The following is a 24,376-nucleotide window of genomic DNA, read 5'->3' on the forward strand; positions in this document are numbered from 1 at the left end:
GGAGGCCTGACAAAAGAAGGAGTATTATGATGTCGTCTGTGTGATAGTATGCAGTGGTGCGGTGCAGTAGTGCGTTCGGAAAGAGAAAAATAAATGAAGTAAGACATTTCCAAGACGCCATTCTTGCTTGCTGGATTGGAGGATCCTCCAGAACACGACCTTTTCGGTCTTGCTGGCGGTTCGTAAACGTGGATGAATAGCGCTGGAAGAAAAGAAGGCGCTCAATCCTGGAAGGAAACAAAAATTACGCAATCCGAATTTTCGATTCTTATTCGTCGCTAGGTACGTGCAGGTACGCGCATTCCGTCGTACGTTTAGCCTGGGCAGAGCGGCGCAGATCGGCGGCTGCTTTTTACATATCACGGAAATCGAGGTAAAGCTGAATGTCATCGCGCCGCTGCTATCGAGACATCCTGTGAACTTTTTTTTCTTCCGTTTCGTGATGAGATGAGGTTTCATTAATGCGTACGATATCCAATGATTGCCCGAATCGCGCTGCAACTAAATGCGAGCGTTCCTTTGTATTTGTTGTAACTTAGTTATTTAGTGCAATGCGCTTAGGTGGGCGTTTTACATGGGGAGGGGACGAAATTAGAAAAGGTGTTCATTGGTGGTTGTCTCGTTCAAAAACGCCGCACAGTTTCCGCATTTAGTGCAATGTGTGACTATGTTGATTCTGCGTGACTGATTTTCTATACCTTTCGCCAACTATACCCTAATCTTCGTCAAATATAAAGATCAGATCTCACGGCTGGTTTTAGGGGCATTTCAAGTGGGTAGACACATGCGTCTACTAAACGTTGACTGCTCTAATCCTACAGGAGCTGACGTTTCTTAATCAGTGATGGTTTTCATTAGCTCATGTATGTTCATGTCACGATCATGACTGTGCCCCAATCAATTTCCCCTTTGTATTATTCCTCGCCCTGTTCCTTTATGTTGCTGCCTTTATTCACAATAAACCATAAGGTTGCTAGTCAGAGCATGTGCCTCTCTCTCCTCTCGCGTCCCATCTGTCAGCTCTGTTTCGTTGTACTGTCCAATAATTTTCGCAAACGCAGCTTAAATTAACAATGTAAAAATATCACTCTTTGGGAAAAAAAAACTTGGCCAAATATTGAGTTTGAGAAGAAGCCAGATTCAGTGCTTCCACGATGATTTTGCAAAATATTTTGTACAACGTGAACTGGAGGGCCAGCTGGTCAGACATAGTTTCAGGTGGTGCAGCGCAACGGCACGAGGCTTAGACGAGAGAAGGGGAGAAACAGCGCTCAACTGACAACATAAGTTTATTCAGGATGCCATCGCTGTATATACTCTGGCACTACAGAAAAACAGCAAATGCAGAAATATTTTGGATAATTTTTCTGTGCATCAAGATGTAGCCTTGATCTAACTTACATGTGAACCTCATATAACAGCTTGGATAGCACTAAGAATATACCGATAATAAGCTTTCGCGTTTTTGTCACTTCCTGTAATTAATACATTGGTTACGAACGTTTTATTGTCGTCATTGCTTGAGGCGGCTGTAAATGACGTCATTGCGTCGTGCAATGACTCTTCATTATGTTAGAAATATTTAGAAATGTGATAACATGACTTCCGACTGGAGCGAAAAAAAAAGGGGGGGGGGGGGGGGCTGTGTTTGCTTGCGTTCCGTGTAAATTTTATTCTTTGCGTTGACAAAGATTTCATTAAAATTCTTGGAAAATAGTGAACGAAAAAAAGCAACAAACTCATGATGTGAAAGGTTCACAGTATTTATGTATGCAATTTTTTCGCGCGTCGTAAAGTTGCGCTAGAATATTTAGTATAGATCTCCCATCGGGAGATTACTAGCTTTTTGCTACTAAAAGTTGCCAAAAACGTTCCTCCATTGCTTTCCTAATGAGAGTCTCAACTAGTCGATGAAAGCGAAGGAACAGAAGAACAAAGCGCTGACTAACAATTCAAGATTTTTTTTGGCGCTCTTTTCTTATTCCCCAGTTCCGATGCAATAAAGGCTTTAGTCATTCATTTTTATGCCTTTAAGTATAATTACGCAAATAATGTCACACTTGCGTGGTGCCGTCTGTCGTCATCTGTGTATATCTACTAGATAGTACTGAAATAAGGCTTTACTTGACATCGCTGTATCTTTCTTGATCGCATGTGTGTGTCCTAGTTATCCCTGTTCGCTTCGTAAAGCTTGGCAAACGAGCCCGCCAACCTAATGAAGCAAAAGAATTCCAGCTGAGGTCTCCGGGCACCATTCTGATCCTTTATCCTACGGACTGGTACAATTCAAGGGAAGCGAATGGTAACTAGCTTATTAAGCTCGATAGATCGCTATAGCAACGACAGCTCGCTACTAATAGAAAAACTTAGATTGCGCAAGGTTTATATATTACAAATGACATGGGACCAGATGCTGCGACATTGTGTCGTATTTAGGAAAAACAAGAACGTGCATATTCATTTTTCGTACTAATGTACCTTGTGACCTGTACATGAATGAATGAATGAATGAATGAATGAATGAATGAATGAATGAATGAATGAATGAATGAATGAATGAATGAATGAAATTTATTTCAGTATTGTGAATATTGGGGATACATAGATAAAAAGCTATACTAGGCTTGGCGAGGATTGCGCTCCCTCACAAGGCATACAGCATATCATGTGTACATAAGAAAGAATATGACACATTTACGCATAATAAACATAGCGGATCACTTTTGCTGATAGGTAACCATCAACTACATACCTATACTCATACAGATCGTTCTAAAGAATATTGAAAACGTTCGTAATGATTTTACAATGTATAGGGCAAAGAATGTAACAGGGTAACAAACTGGATTCCGAGGGAAGGAAGGCGTAGCCGGGGGCTGCAGAAAGTTAGGTGGGCGGATGAGGTTAAGAAGTTCGCAGGGGTCAGGTGGATGCAGCTAGCAAAGAACAGGGTTAAGTGGAGAAATAAGAGAGGCCTTCGCCCTGCAGTGGGTATAGTCAGGCTGATGATGATGATGATGGTGGTAGTTTAAAGGATAACAGCTGACGCTCATAGTTTGTGCGGGCTCTTGGAACCGGCCACTGCGCGCGCACTTGCAACGGTCGGACGTTTTCTTTCAGATTCAGACCTGCAAGATAGCGGGGAATGTATCATTCTCTTGAAGTGATGCTTGATAATGTCATCACTTAAGCGAAACCCTTAACGAAAATGATCCTACTTAAGTTGAAGACAACGCAGATGGAACGCAAAATGATTGGTGTAACGTTGAGATTGGAAGCTTGCAGAGTGGATCAGAGAAATAACTCAAGTTACTGACATACTAGCCGAAATTAAGAAGGATAAATGGGCATGGGCAGGACATGTAGTTCGAAGAGAGGATAAACGATGGTCTCTAAGAGTAACAAATTGGATTCCAAGGGAAGGTAAGCGTATCAGGGGGCGGCAGAAAATTAGGTGGGTGTATGAGATTAAGATATTCTCAGGGGTCAAGTGGATGCAGTTAGCACAAAACTGGGTTAATTGGGGGAAAATCGGAAAGGCCTTGGCCCAGCAGTGGGTATAATCCGGCTGATGATGTGGATGATACAGCTTCATCATCATCATCAACTAGTAACTCCCCCCTGCTATTCCTAGAACCAATGCCATAGCCACCTACTGCCTGGTCTCCTGCCTGCTTTTTCCCTACCTTGGCATTGAAGTCCCCCATTAGTACAGTATACTGCGTGTTTACTTTTCGCATTGCCGAGTCTACATCTTCGTAGAAGCTTTCAACTGTTTGGTCATCATAACTACATGTAGGTGCATAGGCCTGTACAACCTTCAGTTTATACCGCTTATTAAGCCTAATTACGATGCCTGCAACGCTCTCATTAATACTATAGAATTCATCTATATTACCCGCTATACACTTATTGACAAGGAAACCTACTCCTAGTTGTCGCCTCTCCGGTAAACCTCGATAACACAGTACCGTATATGCCTCATTCGGCCTCCTAACCTCACTAAGCCCTATGACATCCCATTTCATACCCTCTATTTCCTTTAACAGCACTGCTAAACTAGCTTCACTAGCTAGGGTTCTAGCGTTAAACGTTGCCAGGGTCAGTTTACAATGGCGGCCTGTCCAGCGGCGCCAGGAATTCTTAGCACCCCCTGCTGCGTCACAGGTCTGACCGCCGCCGTGGTCAGTTGTTCCGCAGCCGCTGGTGACTGAGGGCCGGGGTTTTATGGAACTAATCATTTGAGGTTGCAGGGGTCAAGTGGATGCAGTTAGCAGAAAACTGGGTTAATTGGGGGAAAATGGGAGAGGCCTGGGCCCAGCAGTGGGTATAGTCCGGATGATGATGGTGATTATTATTATTATTATTATGATGATTATGATGATGATAGTGTCGTAGTGTCGTATAAGAAAGTTATGGATGAAATATTTAGTTATGTTAAAAGAGGTTCAGTATGGGCGTCGTAAGGCTTGTTTGCCACTAGGCGCGCCGCTTTCTCCTGTAGTTTTTACAATTTGTATTTTTTTTTGCTTGAGTCGTGGTACCTTACATCAGGAAACAATCGCTTAGCTGTGACAGAAACAAAGTCTTGTAAATCAACAACTCGATGCTTTGCGGTAGACAGAAATGTAGCCTATGTAAAATTCCAACGGTTTTGGAAAGCTTACTTAGAACAGCGTCTATATGCTGTTCAATGAGATGTTTTACTGGAAGTGTATACCGAGGCTCAACTGCGCGAACGAACTCTTTATCCGTGCAGCCAAGCTTCAAAGGCACGTTTGCTTTTACGTAACGCTGTTCCGGCCTAAAGAGTGCGGATTTTGTTTTCACAGTGTTTATTTTTAAATACCTTGTATTGCTTCAGGTGCGCAAATTTTCTAATAGAAAATGTCTTGTGTTTATTACGTCAAATAAATTTGCTTCCTTGAGAAATAGGCTAATGGCGAAATGTCGAAACCTAATATGTAAAATTAGTTTCGCAAACAAATAAAACATGTTTCTCTCGCATATGTGCTGTCCTTATCTCTGCATAAAATGAAAAAAAAAAAAAAAAAAAAAATATATATATATATATATATATATATATATATATATATATGTTTGCCAACTGCAACTTAAAGCCCAATGAAACTGAAACATCGACATTCGTGGGTAGTCGAGATAGAGATTCATTACTTCGTGGCGACCACTCATGAAGTAGGTGACCTGAGAACACCTCTTCCACTTGGTCAAAATTCCTGAGAGATAACCGGGACAGACGTGCCGAAAAACACACGGCCTTTCGCTTCCCTAGTGTTACGAGGTGCAGTTTTCTCGCCGACTTTGTTGCCCTCGTGGTGACCAAGGGAAAAATCAACAGTCTCGGCGCCTCTTTGCTGCACCCTCGGTGCCTGCTCTGAGGCCCGACGCTCGCCCTCGCAGCGCAGTGGACGTCGCGCCCCAGTGTTGCGATCTTTAGGCGTGATCGCTCGCTGGGAAGCACCTCCGAGGTCCGCAGTGGCCGCGTTATGACCTTTTTAGCCGTGCGACCTTTGAGTCTGCAACACACTCGCAGCGGCCTGCACTAGATGCGTGCCCGCTTTTACGGCGTCGCCAAACCCGCGCCTGCCTGAATAGCGCTAAGCATTTTTGGTCGTTGTCTGGTAGGAGCGGCATGCCTCCCCCCCCCCTTGAGCTTTTTCGGCCGTAGATGGTCAACTGCACGTCGGCTCGGGAGCCTCCGAGATTCAGGCCGACGAGCCTAAACGTTCCTCTCGGGGGTTCCTTTCTTACGTGGGTGGCGTTTCGAGGTTCGAGCGAGTCATAGTGCGGCGGCCGTTATCGTCGGTGCACTCGGAAACCCTGGGACTTCTAAAAGCGCGTGAATAAATTTAGCGCTCGCCCCACGGGCGGAGCGCGTCTTTCGCCATCAAGCAGTTTTATCGCACGAAGAAATTGTTTATAGGCTGCCGCTCCCGATGCCCTTATGGGCTGCTCTACTTCGGTTTTTTTTTTTTTTTTTACACACTTAACCCGTTTGTTACACTTTCCTTTTTGCGTTTGTTTGTTGTCCCGGAATTAGTTCAGAATTTTTTTATCTAAAGATGCGCACACTCATAGGAGGAGGGAAATGAAAAGCCTGCACATGACGGAAAATATTTCCCAAGAACACTGGTTTAGTTAGGACGGCTGATTGGGCTAGTTGGTAAGAATTCATAGGAACAGCGCAAAATGACGACGGACAAGAAAAAGACACACGAGGCGCTGGCGATCTATTGAATTTTATTGAGAAATTCGCGTCTGTTTTTAAAAGCGTCGCTGTGCTACAAGTCACGCACTTAAACAACACATGCCTCTGGTCAATCAACTTTTAACATGAGCGGTCAATAAACATGAATTCGCTTTCATGCAAAGTCAATGTGATACTGCTAACGCATGAATCTCCCGCTTTTTGTATTTAATACGCCTCTTCCGGCTCACAGGTTATTCTAGCTCTATGTCTGAATAGCACTACTGTCCTATTAAGAAATGGCGAACACCCTTGGCATGAATTGCAGTGCTCGGCGAGGTTTTTGAAGGGCCGACATTAGAGGGAACGATTCTATTCAGGCATATTAAAATAACCCGAGAGCTGGCAGAGGCGTATCAAATACAAAAAGCGGAGAACTCATGCGTTAGCAGCACCACATTGACATTGCATGAAAAAGAATTCATGTTTATTGACCGCTGATGTAGATAGCTGATTGACCAGAGGCATGTGTTGTGTAAGCGCGTGACTTGTAGCACAGCGACACTTTTAAAAAGAGACGCGTTTTTCCCTATAAAATAAAGTTGATAGTCAGCGCCTTGTGTGTCCTTTTCTTGTCCGTCGTCTTTTTGCGCTGTTCCTATAGTAAGAACCGGTTTAGTTGTCTAAGAAGCTCTTGAAAAGCTGAGTTCGCAGATATCTTGTATACCTTTGCCAGCAGCATTTTCTTGAATAAGAAATGGTTTGTTTATAAGGTTTACCGTCCCAAAGCGACTTAGGTTATGAGAGATTCTTTTAGTAGAGAGCTCCGGAAATTTTGACTCCCTGGGGTTCTTCAACGTACACTGACATCGCACAGCACACGGGCGCCCTGCTTTTCGCCTCCGTCGAAAAGCGGCCACCGCTGCCAGGGTTCGATCCTGCATCTTTGGGCACAACAGTCGAGCCCCCTAAACACTGCACCACCACGGCGGGCCGCTTGAATAAGAAATGCCGTATCTGTTCTTTGGGTTGAGAACATACATATAACTTCGTCACAATTAAGAGAAAGTTTCATACTGGTTACGCCCACGTTCTCGGAGTTTCATGCTTTTTTAAAATTATTTATGCTCAGGCCAGCGAATCGACGCTAGGTTATTTTTAATTGAAGCCACGAGGATTTAGCGAATCGAAACTAAAATATTTTGGCGGTTTCTGCCCGCGCCGGTTCCTCATTTGGCTCAAGTTGTGCATGAAAGGTCATCAGAGGAAAAGGAGTGGAACAATTTGAGACAAAGCAGCAAAATATCCTGATCCTTGTTTAGATTTCGTTTATGGCGCGTGTCACGTCCCAATTGCTTAGCCAGTGTGCACTTGAGCCTCAAAATTTCCTCCGGCTGGGTATTTTGTAAAGACGTTGCCGATCAGTCGTGAGCAAGCAAGCAAGCGTAAATACGATGTGTTTCTCACAAGCTATTGTCTGCTTTGTTCATATCTGAGTACCGCTTCTTTTAGCGTTTACCGAAAAAAGAAATGAATGCTGCGTCGGATTTCAGCAGCTTGGCTGCAGTTCGTTCGACATATACGATAGAACCTAGAACAAATAGGCGCTTAGCGGAGGGCAAACGACAAAGAGCTTAAGCTGGGATAAGTTCTGCTTGCTCCTCTAACAATGGGGATAGGTATACACGGAGGTACAAAGAGGCCCAGAAGGCACTGAAAAGGTAAAACAAACTGAAAGATCTACTTAGTCGATTTTTTTATTGTTTGCCTCCTGTCGTCTATACTGAAGACGACGAGCTTCGAGCAGGGAGCCTAGACACGCGTCTTTCTGCAACATCCGCTTTCCCTTGGCTTTTCGTTTTTTGCCAGATGATCGTCAAGTTTGTCACAAGACAACCGGAAGAGGAGACAAAACGAAAGGGGCAGCCACGTGGAGCGTTTGTTCCTCAACGCACCGAGTACATACTAGTAGTCGAACTGAGAGGCGAGATCAAGTGCGCAGCTTCCGGACGGTCACGTTGGTGCAAGAAAGGAGTGCAATGTAATACAAACAAATAAGTTATGTTTTCTATTTGGTAACAAATGGCCGCTTTCCAGCTTCAGCCACAGGAAGCTAAAAAAATTAATTTGGTGCGCCAAACGCCGTTAGAGCAGCCTGTAGCCTGTTTGGCTTAAAGAGCGTTTGGAAGATGTCGAGAATAGTGCATGCAAATAAACCTCAGAAATAGTGGAGCGCAGGGACGCTTTGGAACGAAGAAGCAATGAACGGCAGAATACGGCGCCTTCTCTGTTCGACATTTCCTGCCCAGTGCATGATGAAGGAGGTAGAATATGTCTGCATAGTAGACACGCAATTCTTCCTTCTTGCACCTTTTTTGTCAATCACATCTCGACTGAGTTTGTTCTTGACCTCCGTCCTATCTGTAGCGCTGTTTATTCATCATGTCGACTGAGTAATTCCTACTTTATAACATAGCAGTCAAGTTAATTTTTGAGAATAAATTGATGCAGGTAATGGAGACAATGAACACCAATGTAATTCAGTCGTCCGATGCCCTGTTCTGGGATAGCTCTAAATGACGCAACGTTATCCATCGAGTGAAATAAGTTTGATAGAACGAAGTAGTTAAAACATACGGGTCTATATTCAGAAGGGTGATAGAATACGAGATTTCACAGCGTTGATACTACGATTAATTGCATTGTATTACTACATTATTTACCATGTATAACTGCATTATTATCTAGAAGATATGTTGTGTATGACATTGTTTTTTACCTGCTAACTGTTTTTTCCTATATTCATGTATTTGTAACCTTTGTACGGCCATTATTATAGCCTGCGTTCAATTATATGCCCATCCTGTAAAAATCCCAAAGGGGATTAACATTATCCGAAATAAATAAATAAAAAGACCATTTGCGTTCGCGGTGCGTTTTCTGCGTTGCAGGGTGTGACAAATTTTGACTTCGAAAGTCCATCTCATCCCAGGCGCAGGAGGGACACGATTTCTTCCTTTGGCATTACACTTGTCGCAATCATATCGGTAATGAAATATTCATTGCCGATTGTTTTGGAGAAGAAAAACACTGCTTCTTATCTCGTCGCCCAGAGAAAAGGCAAATGCAAAATTATATCACAAAATTCGGAATGCCCCCAGCCTAGCTTAAAAACCATCTGAACGAAGCTTACATGTATTGAGCTGCATACTTTTGCCAGGCTTTGAATGAAAACGATGTGCTAGCTTCTGTATTTGATTGCATACAACTGCCACATTTCCCGTTATAGAAAATCCGAGTGTGAATATTTTTCTTGGTTGCATAAACCCGTTACCGACTGAGTCGTGGCCTGCCTCGGTGGCTCAGTGAACTGGAGACCCGTGTTCCATCCTGCCGCAGTGGCCGCGTTTTGGTGTAGGCGAAACGTAAGGCGTCCGTGTACTGCGCGATGTCAGGTAACGTTAAAGAACTCCAGGTGACCTAATTTATCTTGTGCCCTCCACTACAGCGTCCATCATAGCTTGAGTAGCTATGGTATGCTAAACACTATAAACCATAAACCATATCTTATGCCTTTCTTAATCAAGCTGTACTGTTTCAAGGTGTAGCGCAAAAGCAAGGTGTGTACGGCCCGCTGTACACTTAACCGCCTTGATACTCGTCCTCTACAGGTGGTCGCCGTTCGATGCTTGCTAGGCTGTCTTCCACTTGTATTTTAAGGCGAAAGCCTTTATTGCCTCATCGTTGTCGTCAGCAAAAGTGTCACGCATTTACGGCGGCTCTGATTGGTCGAGATGAGATGACGTCATAGTGGCCTCTACCAATCACAGAGCACCAGCACAGTATGCGCGAATGCGTGCCTTATATGGCTGTATGCATAGCAATGATCAATCACTAATTACTGACTAATTAATCAATTACTAATTACTATTGACTAAATATTTACCGCTTACTAATTACTGACTGATTATTCAAGTAATTTTCTATTCCTAATTACTAATTACTAGATGACTAATTAATAAATAATCACTTGGTACTGAGTGCTAACTGTTAAATGAGCACTAATTAAATATAATAATTAATGCTTACTAATTTGGGCCAGTTGCCTATTTAATTAATTGCTAATTATGCCGCGCACCCGGTAAAGTCAACCACACAACCGTAAACGTAGAACAACTGCGAAGATACAAGGAGCGCTATCTCGTCGCTGCCAAGCAGAATTCATGATGCACTCGCAGAATGTGAGAGTAGTCGCTTGCTTTACTCGTAGCAGCACTCATCGCTACATGCGCAACAGTCGCGTAACAGAATTCAGCCCTCAGGCTTTCGCCTTTCATCGCTTTAGTCGGCAAAGTGTCCTCGAATTTTTTTTTAATAACGTTGTTTATTGCCTCAGTGCATAAATTAATATGCAAAACGAAAATTAAAAGGGGTATTAAATGAAAGAAGAAAGGTTGGCTGTTCTAATAAAGTTCAAGAAAGAACGATGATAGCATTTTACTCTGCTACTTACCCTGATGCGTTAAAGGTAGCTAAAAGTTACACCAATATATAAAAATGGTGACCCAGATGAACGTGGTAATTACAGACCGATCTCTATCCTGAGTTGCGTTAATATCCTGTTTCAGAAATTATTAGCCTGTTAGATCAAGAAGTTATTGGAAAAGACTGACATTCTTTACCCTAATCAGCATGGGTTTCGAAGCAACCGGTCAACAGCAACGGCTATATTATCCCAGTTTGAAACCATTAGCGAGGCGCTTGATAACAACAGTATTGCAGTAGGCTTTTTTTAGATATTAAAAAGCATTTCATACCGTAGACCACGACATTCTTTCTCAGAAACTTGAAAGGTATAGATTTAGGGGTATTATGCTTGATGTTTTAAAAAGCTATTTGTATAACCGTAGACAGTGTGTAATCGTAGATGGTGAAGCTTCAGATCTTTTGCCGGTAGATGTAGGTGTACCTGAGGGCTCTGTTCTGGGACCCCTGCTCTTTGCTCTTTACATAAACGACCTGCCAGACTGTTTAAACCAAGCCCTTGTGGTAATGTATGCTGAAGACTGCAACTCTAGTAAATTCAAAAGGTGAATCGGAAGCTGAACTTGTTATAAACAGGGAAATTTAATATTTGAGTGTCTGGTTTTTGTTAAATAGACTACCTTTAAATACCGATAAAACAAAACACATCTTTAGATGTGTTTTTATATTTTTATATTAAATATAATTTTTATATTAAAATATAAAATTAGGCCGTAAAACTTTAAAAGAATTCGAAACAATCCCCTACCTAGGCATTTCTCTGGACAGTGAAATGAATTGGGAACCACAATTAAATATAAAAAGCTAGCATATTCATGTTTAGTACTGTCTAAAGCAAGCAAGTTCTTCGATATGAAAACGTTCAGGACAATTTACGTTTGCGTTTTTCAGTCGCATATCGCGTATTGCATTGAGGCCTGGGGATTCGCATATCGGACATATCTTGAACCTTTCATAATATTACAAAAGAGAGCTTTGCAATGTATTAACTTAGTAGCAACTGGCACACCGTCCCGATCTTTGTTTATAGAATCGAAAATAATGACTTTACCCACTCTCCGTGATTACCGGACCACTTTACTTGTTTACAGAATAATACAGGATAAGACGCCTTGTTCTTCAACCATGTTTACTTCTTCTCGTATTAGATCACGAGCTGCTTCCGAGAGAAAATATTTCGGGCCGATTTCTCAGAACGACTATGCCCAGCGGCGCCTGATATATGCAGGTGTGAAATCATGGAACTCTCTTCCGCAAAATATCCTTCCTACATTTTGCACCCCGAACACAATAGCATTAAAAAAAGATTTTTGGGAAAAAGATTTTTTTCAAATTTTCGTTCGTTCATGCAAGTTAGAAATTATATACAGCAATTTGTATATACGTGCATGCATATGTATGTACAGGTATATGTATTGGAATGTATTCATTATTCTTATAGGTCTATCAAGACATGTGCGATGTATACTTTCTTTTATTGCGAAAGGAATACTACTTTCACTTTTCAACCCTTCGCGTAGCGAGACGGTAGCTACCAACCGCGGCTTAACTCCCGCTCCTTCCACGAGATGCTCGTTTTACAGCAGGAATGAGGGCAACCACGACCCAGATCCTTAGTAGCGCAACCTCCTCTGCGCGGGTAAAACCGCTGTGGAGGGTTATCGCACCCTGTGGGACAAGAGCACGTGTGCGGCGCCGGAAGTTCTTTTTTCTTGTAAGAAGCAGGGTGGCATCCTCCATAGCGAGGGAGCGTGTTATTGATGAGGGTAAAGTCGCCTGATGGGTTGCAGAATCTGCAGAGCTTTGCGAACTGAGTAGGTCACGTGGGACCCACTCAATTCGAACGGTTTGTGAGAGGCGAGCCGCCAGACGATGGATATTCTGGCAGATTTCTGGGCTGCAACTGACGCGTCAAAGCAGACCTGTTGCCTTAATGATGTCGGTGCAGATGACAATTCTGGCTGTAGGTAGAAAGGTTATGTCGTATAGAGAGCGAAGTGCGTCTTGGACGGCAGCCAGCCAAGCACAGAAAGAAGCAGGAGCTTATGCAAATTGATATCTGAATGTCCTATTAAGCGCCGGCTTATCTCGACAATGAAGTGCAGTTGTCTTTTCACATCCGTCAATTCAGGTATCTACATATATAATTATCGAACCTTGGGGCAGCTTGGTATCTTGTTCTGCGATCCTTTCACGAAGGAATGATGCGCATAAGATGTGGTTGGTCGATGAAGATCAGTAGGTTTGTTTTCGCTCAGCTGAAAAAAATGCCATGGAGGAAGAACTGGCGATGGCGGCGACAATATGATGTGCGACGTGGCATACACCCATAGTGATCGTGGTGAGTGCAAAATAGTCGCCTTAAGGCTACGAGCATCACGGCGTTGCTGTACCAGTTCATCTAATGTGTTGAGCTGAGCGTTCTCTTGTAGGGCCACGATCGGTGTGATGCGGGAAAGACAAGTGATGGTTCTCATAGCATCTCCATTTACTTAAGGAAAATAAAACCGCAGCAGACACAGGACGGAGGCTAGAGACAACACAGGGCGGTACTGCTTCCCGACGATCCCATCGAGCTCTTGTCAAGTGCTGAAACTGTGCTTGATAAATGAGGCGTGGCTGTAGAACCACTCTCACCAAATGACGTGCGCCGTTGGAGCGAGCGCCATCGGATTTAGGCGCAATTAATACGCCTGATTAGGCCCAAGTGAGAAAGCCAGGTGATCCCCGTCCCGGACTGATGAATCGACAATCTCAGAATTTTCTTTGTCGGATTTTCGTGAAGGGGGATTCCAGATAGTTGGAGAAGGATTGGCATCGCCTCAAGTTTACAGCGACCCCAGCTGTAGGCGACCGACGGGAACATAGTTTTGTTCGTGGAAAGCTCTAGGCCGACATATTTAACATAATTAGCAGTAATACTCAAGGCTGAAGGCCGCCGCTTGAGTCAACAGGTATTGGTGCATACACAACAACGCAATATCATCAGCATAGAGCAAAAACTTTACTTCAGGGACATTATGCAAGCGCCATGCAAGGGGAATTTATTTATTTTATTTATTTTGATATACTGTCAACTCCAATGGGGTTTTTACAGAAGTGGACATGAGCTGCATGACATGCACATAATTGCTGATGTGGTAGATTCAATATGAAAGCCTTCATAGAATAGCACAAAGAACACCAAAAAATCAGTTATACAATGGAAAGCATATATCACCGGAGCTTTGACACGAATTCAGACAGCTTCATGATAACAAAGTAGGCTCGGCAAGCTCTAAGAACTTTTGGACTGTAGGTTGCCTTAAGACTGAGGCGTCAAGTGCATTCCAATCGCGCACTGTTTGCGGAAAAAAAGAAAAGTAAAAGGTGTTGTTGTTACAGAAAAATTCCTCAAGAAAGAGGGGATGTTTATGACGTGCTATTCTGGACTGGCTTTTTTTCACGAAGTCTTCGGGGTTAATCTTGTATGAATTGTGTAGCAGTAAGTATAAGAATTTCAGGCGATACAGTCTTGACCGGCTAGATAAAGGCTGAAGCCCCGCACGATGTAAAAGTTCTGTCGGTGAATCTGTCCGTCTGTAACAGTTATAGATGAATCACACAGCTTTTCGCTGCACACTTTCGAGTATGTTTATGCAGCCTGTTGTGTAGGGATACCATACGATTTTACCGTATTCTAGCATTGGGCGGAGAAGCGTAGTGTATGCCTGGAGCTTTATTCCGGAAGGCGAATTATTTAAGGCAAGTTTAAGGAAAAAGAGCTTGTTCATGACATTTTTTTTTTTTTTGCTACATGCCACACGTGCATTGTCCAGTTTAAGTCTGATGTGATAAGGATGCCAAGATATCGGTATTCTGTTACAGCTCGTAGTGCAGTGGCGTCGGAGCCATAGATGAACGTAAGTGGGAATTTTTTCATTGTGACGGACATAGAAACTGTCTTTTCTTTGTTAATTACCATGTTCCAGTCTTCACACCACATAAAGACATTGTTTAATGTCCTGTTTAGTTTGACCTGGTCCGACGGGTGTCTAGCTTCATGGTAGAGAACGCAGTCGTCTGCAAATAGTCTCATTTTTACATCAGTTTGGTTTGTTATGTCGTTAATGAATAGCAAAAATAATAGAGGTGCCAGCACAGATCCTTGGGAGACTCCCGATACTACTGGAATGATGTCAGAGATGTGTCCGTAGATATTAACTAATTGGTAACGGTCCGTTAAATAATTGCTAATCCATTTGGTCATGTGACCATCACCAATTAAATGCTCGAGTTTATAGATCAGCTTCCTGTATGATACCCGGTCGAACGCTTTAGAGAAGTCTAGGAAAATTATATCATATTGAGACTGATTATTTATACCCTGTGCAAGATCGTGTATGAATTCATCTAGTTGTGTAATAGTCGATAGCCCATTCCTGAATCCATGCTGGCGAGGGTGGATAAGTTGATTAGCCTCTACGATTTGGGTTAGAAATTTCAGATTAATGTGCTCAGGAATTTTCCCACATGCACATGTGAGAGAAATAGGTCGATAATTATTCGGGGAATCTTTGTCACCTGATTTATGTACCGGTATTACTTTGGCGATTTTCCACTCACAAGGAATTTGACAGTCGCGGATTGACTTCTGGAACAAGAGACAAAGATATTTACTACAGGGTTCAGCGCAAAACTTCAGAAAACTATTGGGTATATTATCCGGTCCGTTACTTTTCTTTTCGTCCAGGTTTAGGAGCAACGATAGCACGCCCGCCTCAGAAATTTTAGGAGTGCCAACAAGTTTGCCATGGTGATGTTGTTGTGGCACAGTCTAAATAACATCGTCATTATCAACAGTGAACACTGACTGAAAATATTTATTGAACGTGTCGGCTTTAAGTTTCCCGTCTAGTGATGACATCGGAATACTTGGCTGTTGCTTTGTGCTCAAGTATCTCCAAAATTTGCTCAGGGAAGTTGTAATAAAGTTGCTTAATGTGGTATTACAGTAATGTTCTTTTGTATTTCGCGTTGAATTTTTAAGTTCACTATTAAGTGAATGAAAGCAACGTTAAACAACGTTGGCGACAGTACCGAGCACTGGGGTACACTGCGAACAGGTACAAACGATTTGATAGAATCGCCATTAAGCCGTATTGCAAATCGTCTTTCCACTTCCACTTTTTTTTTTTTTCCACTTTCTAAGCGTCACACCTGAGCGAAAGTGCCGTATGCTTCTCGCGCTTGCCATTGAGGTTCATATCATCTTCTCCTTTCCTTTATTATGTTTTTCCCGTGAATGCATGAAAACCTTCATTTATTATCTTTTATTAGCTTCGAAGCCCTTTCTTTTTTCTCTCTGTTGGCCAATCGGAGCTCCCAACTGACATGGAACATGAGTTTCAATATAACAGCTTGAGGTGAGTGGTGAAGAGGAAGTGTGTGTTCAGATCCATATTATAGTTGGTAGTGTGCGCCTGTGTTGTGTTTCTTCTAATGCGATTGTGTTTGTAGCGCCACATTTCTGGGAACATGAGTTCAATTGAAAACCCCTCTCCTTCACTGCAGATGTGCTAAAAAGGTTCAAGGCAAACTTTGAATAATTACACTCAAGAAAACTTCAGCCGCTTAAAATGCGATTACAGCGTGATGGACGTGCTCAAACATGCTTCATAAATGCGCAATACATTGTCATGTTTGGTTGGTAGTGACTCCACTACCAACTAGCCCAAATGACCATTCTACTACATTGTCATGGACTCATGGCACAATACATTGCATGCAAATCTTGCTTACTTTCGGGAGTTGTGGTAAATACCGCGATCTCTTCTGCCAGTCTATCAGCTTCAGAAGAAAATATGGTTATGGAACCGCTTCACAGAATACGTGGCCAACGTAGCTGCTAGTGCCTTCGCGTTTCCAGTGCTGAGAAAACGTTCTGTAATCTGTTGGCAGCTTTAAACTTTCGTGCGTACGGTTTGGATTTCGTACGGGCTGGACATGTGCACTTATATCCTTCGCAGATCTGATTATCATGATGTTCATTTGAGCCGCTCTCGCAACGCAATGTAAATGCCAAAAAAGGGTATACCATGAAACTTTTCCTAGCCTCTATTTACTCGAGCTGAAAGGGGTGCTGGACCCAAGCATTCGACAAAGCCAAGGTTTCACTAAGCTAACAACCTAGAAGAACATCCATACGGTGTACAGCTTTGCCCAGTGCGTTGCGCTGGCTGAGATGCTTGTTGACAGCTGTGTCTTTCTTCTCATGCGCAGCAGCGAACGACATGCGCTCCGCCCGGAGGGTTGAGCAGCCTAGCGGTGACCGCGGCGGCGGCAGCCCCGGCCCCATCGCCTCGCACGTCGCGGCGCCGGCGGGCTCCGTCGCGCCTTTCCACCGAACTGCCGGCGGGTGTGACGCTGGGCCGACGGAGAGCCGTCACCACCACAGACCACAAGACCTGCGCCCTGCTGCACACCAGGCTCAAGGGCATCCGCCTCGAAGACATCGCGTAAGTGGACCGCCCTGTTCTGCGCCAACGCCGCGGTGCAGTGCGTGCCGTCACTGTTCTCCAGTTTGTATGGATTAGGTGCCCTAAGGACTCTTTTGACACGCGACGTTGAAGCCGTATGTGTCAAGGTAGGGCTGATGTAAGCCCGATGGAGTCAGTAATCTGATGGCAGCTTTTACTTGGAAATGTCTGTAGATTTGCAGAGCGAATTTAGATGTAGATTTGCAGAGCGAAGAACAGGAATCTGTGCGACGAAAGTTTGCCAGCTCTCGGCCCTGCCATAACCGTGAGCTTGCAATCATTCTTTGCACTATAGCTACCGGGACGCGTTTAGCGGTAAGAAAGAAGCCATATTCACTGAAGAGAAGACGTACATACGCTCCTCATTAAAAAAATTATGAGCTGTGAAAGGAATCTGAAATTTACGCTACTCTTTTTCTAGCGACTTTCTGGGTGGGAGTGGGATTATGCATCCTATGTGTCCTTTGAACGTAGGCGTTGGCGTACCTTTTAGTACATTTGTGAGCACCTTTACAGTCCACTGGAAGTAACTCGGTCAATGTTTTGTTCCTTGTTGTTTCAAACGCGTATAGTTCCTAGTCCCACTCGTCACAAACCTGCCTGCTTAACATTGTCTCGCCGGCTTTCCAAGGTCCGTCGCCAATCATTTTTCAGCAAGGCATAAGTAAGACCTCAGATTAGTGCCCTGTTCTATCCGTATTTGGTGGCGTGTACGCTCTCTTACTACTTAAATTACTTCGCTTCTCTTGGAGCAGTAGGCCGGCCTCACGACAGTTGCAGCATCTGTGAGCTTTAGTAGAATTTACTGTGTATTTTGTGCAAATGACCTCATCGAATCTTCCACAGATTGCAGTTCATCCAGTTCCATTCTTGTTCCTATTCACTTCACGCTGTAGCGAGGGCGCTGCTTCTCTATCTGTAAGGTACTGGAAGGAGGAAGTTTTGTTTTGCAGTGTACACTTCTAGTCGCGAGCGCATAACCCCATCCTTGCTCAGTTTCGACACGCATAGTCAGAGGAGGCGTGGAAACCGATAAGCCCAGCGTGAGCCTACGAACGGCTGTGCGCATTTAGTCAGTGACTTTTTTCACGCTCATTGTGATGACGTCGTCCAAGTTGCTGCTTGAAAGCGCGCAGTACAGGAGTTTCTCTGATTTCTCAATAGGTGCGAATGCGTTTGCGGCTTTCCTTACCGCGAAAAAAAAAAAAAAAAAAGGATGTTTAGTATGGTGTGCGAGATAAAGTTTTTCACCTATAATGTTTTTTTTTTTTTTTTCAGTGCTGCATATCCCAACGTTGCTGATAGAATTATCATTTTTAATGGCAGAAAGCAAAAAAAAAATATAAAAGAAAATGTTTATAAGGTTAAAGCGTCTGTAACTGACAAAATTAATAAGGCTCGCAAAAGGATCTGCAAAAATTTTAAATATATATTCAACCAGAAAGTGAAGGAATACAAAATCTTGAATGTACGTACGTTCTGCGTATTAGAAAGCTAGAAGTGATTATTCAGAGTTAAAACACTCTTTATGGTCAGTTTTCAGGTCAAAAAAATAAAAAGCTGATTGCTCGCGTGCAGAGCTTCGGACTATACTCAAGTCCTATGTTCAGTACCTACCAGAATCTACTTCCGCGCGTTGTTCAGCAAACTTTGTCAAATTCACTATTGGTGGCACGTAATCCAGCAGAACATTCCAGGTACCTTCACAGAGGCCGAGAAAGCAGCGACTTCCCTCGGCAACTCGGAGCAAAAAAATTTGGCGTTACCTAATGTACAGTGGCACGCAAAGTAATGACATTACGTATAATTCGACCGTATAAACGTCTTAAGACCGCTTTTTCCTGTTTCTCCTTCTCGGACATTGCTGCTAGCCACATGAACTGAGCAGCCGCCGGTACTTCCTACTAAGCGACATAGTTGCTTGGTCGCCTTTTCCACTTGCGGTAGAGACATGCTGCGTTCATTTTGGCTCCATTTCGACCTGACTTGCGGACAAGTATAGAGAGAGGTCCCTTCTGCACATAGCCAAGCGCAGCCGCCAACTGACGTGGAGCCCGCCACTACACTCGATCATATATCACCGGCTCTCATGACGTCCCATCTCTCAGCCAATGGGAATTAGGTGACGGAAACGGAAATTTATTTTCTTAGGATGGGGCTTCTGATGAATTCGCATTAAATGTTACGGAGGGGCATCGGTCGACTGTCAGAGCTGAGCGGAGCAATCCTCCCGGTCCGAACAAAAGCAAAGGCGAATGAGCGCCATCTTTCGACAGAAAGCTGTCGCTTGCACCTGCAAAGTGAAGTGCCGATTTTACGCGATCACAAGGAACACCGTCATTGCTGTGCAGGGTCAGTGCGAGACGAGGACGCCACCTTGGGTGGCATGTCTGCTATGATTGCTCCGCGTTGGCAGGTCAATTTCACAGGAAAATTAATTGTACTTCTTCATACGGCTGACAAAAAAAAAAAAAAAATATCTCAAACTGGACTGCAGTCCTTTTCCAACATAGTTGCAACGCAGACAGAACCAGAATCCTAATCGTAATTTATTCAATGCAATGACTGAATACAAAGATTTGGTAAATGCAGGAGGAGGTCCGAAATCCAATGGCTACACAGAGGACTTCCTTTTACAAGCATGCAAAACAAAAATGATTCAGTACAAACAGCAGTGGGTGAAAACTACAACTGTTATGTAATATAAATGTCGAACACAAAGAAATACAAGATGTCGTAAATATAAACAGAACATAAATTGGGAACATGTTATATAAATGTAAAACAGAGGAAACAATTGAATGTGGGATAAGTATTTCTTATCAATGAAAAAAAAAAAAAACATTAGCGCGATAGCAGAAAAGTACGAAAACTACGCTTAAAAGCGTGAATGAGGTGCTAATTGTACAGAAGTGGTATGCATTGCTCGGAATGGGGCATTTTTCGCCATCGTTCAAAATGAATTATTTGAATAGGCGCGGTAAACAGAGTTAAGCCAGCCGGATGGGGCATTTTCGCTTACCAATGAATAGATTTAATAGCGCCCACTGCTCATGCGCGCGCTTAGTGGAAACAGCCAAGTCACTATCTTAACTGCAGTCCACTGTGACGCCTTTCCGCAGCACCTTTTGCGCAACAGCCAGCTTTACTTGGCGCATCTTAATGGAATCGGATCCGCTCGCAGAACCTTTCCCTTGCGCCATCTGTTGAACTCAGTTAAAACGAAACAACAACAACAACAACAAAAAACTGAAGGTACGTTGCCATAAGTGGTTGTGGTACCAATCGTGCCACGCGCAGCGCTATGGGACTGCAGTTGCTGCGTCGAGACGAGTGAGCTGACAGTGGAGCTGGCGCTTCGCTCATCACTATATTACCCTCGCCTTTAGCATATCAATTGACGGCGTTAATTGATCCCACCTTTTAGCTCCCCTTAAGACTCCTCCTTCACTCACGTGCAGTTTGCTACTCGTATATCAGTAGTATGCCGCACATACTTATCAGCACACACTCGCAAGCTACCAGATATATCAAATACGAGCCGACATATGTAGATATAAAGCATGGCTTTAGCCGAGAATTACGAACGCACCTGCGCTGCTTAGGGGCATTCGGGATCCTGGGGTCCTGAAAGCATGATTTTAAATCTCACCCTCCAATCTCAAAAGCGAAGCCCGTGCTTGAAGTTCCTGCCAGCTTGGCCGTGTCACGTGGCCTTGTGACGTCACACAAACAGAAGACCAGTCAGTGCACGACCGTGTTACCTGCCGACTACCACCTCTCACTTCACAAAGATATAACCATGAATTTTCCCTTACAACGCCAAAACTAACGCTGACAGCGGCGACGCTGGATTCTCTGGCAAATTGCGGCCTTTAGCGCTAACGTTTTGGAAGGCCCAGAGAGCTCGTGCAGGCATGTACCATCACAAAGGTTAGGTAAACGTTAACTTAACTTACCTCTTCGTTGCTATATGCGAACAAAGGTATGCAAGTGTATGCAAGTTTTGGCAAGACAATGCACATTACCATACTCGCATATGCTGCGACCGCGGCAGAGGCAGTAATGCTGTCATATTCGGCACATATAACTTCTTTCCAGAGCCCCTTGCGAGGGCGTAATCAACACAGTTTCCTCATTTAGTCTGGAGGCAGCGTGTGAGTTTATGTATGTGTGTTTATCCGATGGAGGAACAAAAGGGCGACTAAAATCAAGAAGAAGAGGTGGGCGGCAGGATGAGGGAACCGTACACCGCATCGGAACAGCGCAGCTCGAAAAAGTATTTACCGCCGTTGCGGGCGTTCGGCAGGAAGCGTCGTCATCACGCGATAAGGCTGCTCATTTTAGAAGTCGCGAAGCTCCAGGATCGCTCTCGCTGCTCCTCGTCGAGTGGGAATTGTTGGATTTCCGTCGGCTCGGTGAGAGAACGCGGAGGCCTTCCGCGGTTGTTTCCCGGAGCAGCTGCGCCTACATTTTCCTCCCCAGCGGGCAAAGAAGGCACGTCTTGATGCGACGCGGAGAAAAAATAAAGCGGTTGCGAGTGAATTGCGCCGCCGAGAAGAGAGACATTTGCAAGTCAATTTTGTCGTTGCAATTACGCACGCTCCGCAATCTGCGTCCGCAGGTTGGTTTCTTCGTGGCTACCACGCTGCCTGCGCGCGTGATGCGTGTTACGCCGCCGGCACTGCGTCTCGAACACATAGGAACAGGCGATTCTAATGTCGACGGGCTTTGGCGCAATAAAGCGTGTCGCTGTAATGGAGCCTTGTAAATGAGATGCCGCGCTGAGCGCGCTCGTTCGTTTCCGTTTATGTACGGAAGTGAGTGACAGCTCGATTGGCTGCTGTGTTTATTTTTCTCCTTTTAGGCGTTTGCTATCTTTTTCAGTTTATGTGCACTGGTTTCCCAAGGCGCTATTGAGAGAGGAATAATAATTCTTTAAAATCGTAATTTTTAACGTCTGCATTCGCAAAACAAACATTCTTATTAATTGTTTTTCAGTTTGAGCTCTGAGCTGTAACATTATAATTAGAGATACACGCGAGATACATTGAGTCGGAATCATAGTAGTCTGAAGTATTCGTCATAACTGTGAAAGCGCACCATATTTTTATTCCAGGCTCCCCAGCTAAATTCAGCCGAAGATTAAAAAAGCAGCGAGGTACGATAGTGGAGGCAGCTTCACCCGTATTGTCGACAGTTGTATGCCGCTACTCGGAGTACATTTGTGTTTTCTTCACTTCTATGCAGTTCAATATATTGAAAATATGTAATTTTATAGTGGAATGTATAGTAAAATTTTCGCTAAAAACTGTACGGCGACTGAAAGCAAAACGCTTAATTCATCAGTTTTTGTTTCAATGTGTGCTTTACATGATTCTTTACAACTATGAAATATGCATCGGCTCTGTCTATGCTGTTTGATTGCATAGCACAGGGCACATTATATGCGGGATTGAGTTAAATAAGTTGACAAATAATTAACTAATATTAGCCAATCAACCAGTGCTTTCGACTTTAGAGGAAAGGTTCAAAACTGAAAGTTGTCAGCATCGAAGGCGAGTACAGTTTTTATCTCTCGCATATTTTAAGCATCAATGTGAATGCGCTTTTTTTTTTTGTATTTGGTATGGCAGAATAAATTCATTTGACGTCAGCGGTGATAGTTCGCACAGCGACACCATTTATAAAAATGTCACCGCCGGGGTGGCGCAATGGTTACGGCGCTCGACTACTGTTCCCAAGGTTGCGGGATCGAATTCCGGCCTCGGCGACAGCTTTTCAATGGGGGTGAAAATCATGACGCCCGTGTGCTGTGCGATGTCAGTGCACGTTAAAGAACACTGGTCGAAATTTCCGGAGTCCTCCACTACGGCGTCTTTCATAGTCTGAGTTGAACAAACAAACAATCGAACAAACAATTTATGAAATGCGATGCGGCAGAGCCCACTCAACAGTATTTGTGAATCTGTCGTTCAATATTTCGTACGGCATTGCTACTAAAATTTAAAAGTGGGCGCATCTTGCACGTTCATGGCTATCAATCGCGCAATACTATCGTTCCCTCGAAGATACATTTGAAAAAGTCTATTAGTTAATTTACTAAGTGGGTCGTCTTATTATTGAGCGCTATATTGTACTACGCTTCCATATTGCTGTATATTCCACCTGCACAGACCGTAGGGACGTATCTCTCGCTCTTTTGGAAATAAATGCCTGTAAACGTTTAAAAACAACACCTGTATATGACACCACTCGTACATTGTTAAGCACGTGAAGTTATGTTATCTTGAGCTGATTAACTAATTTCTGATAGTTCATTTTGGAGCCATTGTTAAGGCGCTATTTGTTGTTAGAAACGGCCATGTCAGTATGTAGAATTCCTGAAGGGCGATCCTTCTGTTGTGATAATGGATAAATCCACCGATCTCATGCAGTAACGCGACAAAACAATGCTCCAGAAGTTCTCGCTCAAGTGAAACTCTTGATTACAACGAAGAGTCTGAGGTATAAATTATAACTTCCCGCACTACGAAGAGAACCGTTCGACACTTGGCCGGGAGAGCAAAGTAACTTGAATAACGGTCAGAAAATTCACGTCAGAGCTCGCAGCTGCAATTTTTATTGTTTTGTTAGCTTTTCTTTTTTTTTTCTGCTCTCGCTCCTAGAGTGCCACGTTTAGGCCATTCTCTTCTCCCTTCTTATCATGCGGCGTGGAGCCGCACGCTGTGGTGGGAGATAAATATGCAAATCCCAGACGAAGAGAATATTCAAGCAGCCGCTGTCGATCGGGCCTCGGTGTGACATCGGCCGCACTGACCTAAAAATATAAGAGTTTTGCAATCTTTCGGCAAATTTCCCAAGCGGCCTTGCGAAGGCTGCGTCTGGATAAAGCGCTAGCCTCTGAAAACTCTTCACAACAATCTTTCTTTTCGCAATGCCCATACCGTACTGACGGCGCTCAGGCTGTATACACTAGCACGGTTTCAGCGTTCGATCGCTGCGCTCAGTACGCTCGTGATTGACGCCGTATAACGTGTGCGTGACTGCCGCTTGTCGTGTCTTGGAAATGAATATTGGGTACAGGATGCAACACTCCGGCCGG

At 43.9% G+C, this 24,376-nt stretch overlaps 1 protein-coding gene across 4 annotated transcripts in view; it reads left to right on the forward strand.

Moving 5' to 3' along the window:
* LOC146202005 (voltage-dependent calcium channel type A subunit alpha-1-like) overlaps positions 1 to 24,376 on the forward strand; it is a 489,246-nt gene that overhangs the window by 171,126 nt on the left and 293,744 nt on the right. For 3 of the 4 annotated variants that reach the window (XM_084587895.1, XM_084587897.1, XM_084587898.1), the window contains exon 3: positions 17,015 to 17,250. In XM_084587895.1, coding sequence (XP_084444021.1) covers positions 17,015 to 17,250 — 236 coding nt within the window. The remainder of the gene's footprint in view (positions 1 to 17,014; positions 17,251 to 24,376) is intronic. The other variant, XM_084587896.1, reaches the window with a different exon arrangement.

Source organism: Amblyomma maculatum, chromosome 1, assembly GCF_055883805.1.
Source record: "Amblyomma maculatum isolate TAMU_Amacu chromosome 1, ASM5588380v1, whole genome shotgun sequence".
NCBI lineage: Eukaryota > Metazoa > Arthropoda > Arachnida > Ixodida > Ixodidae > Amblyomma > Amblyomma maculatum.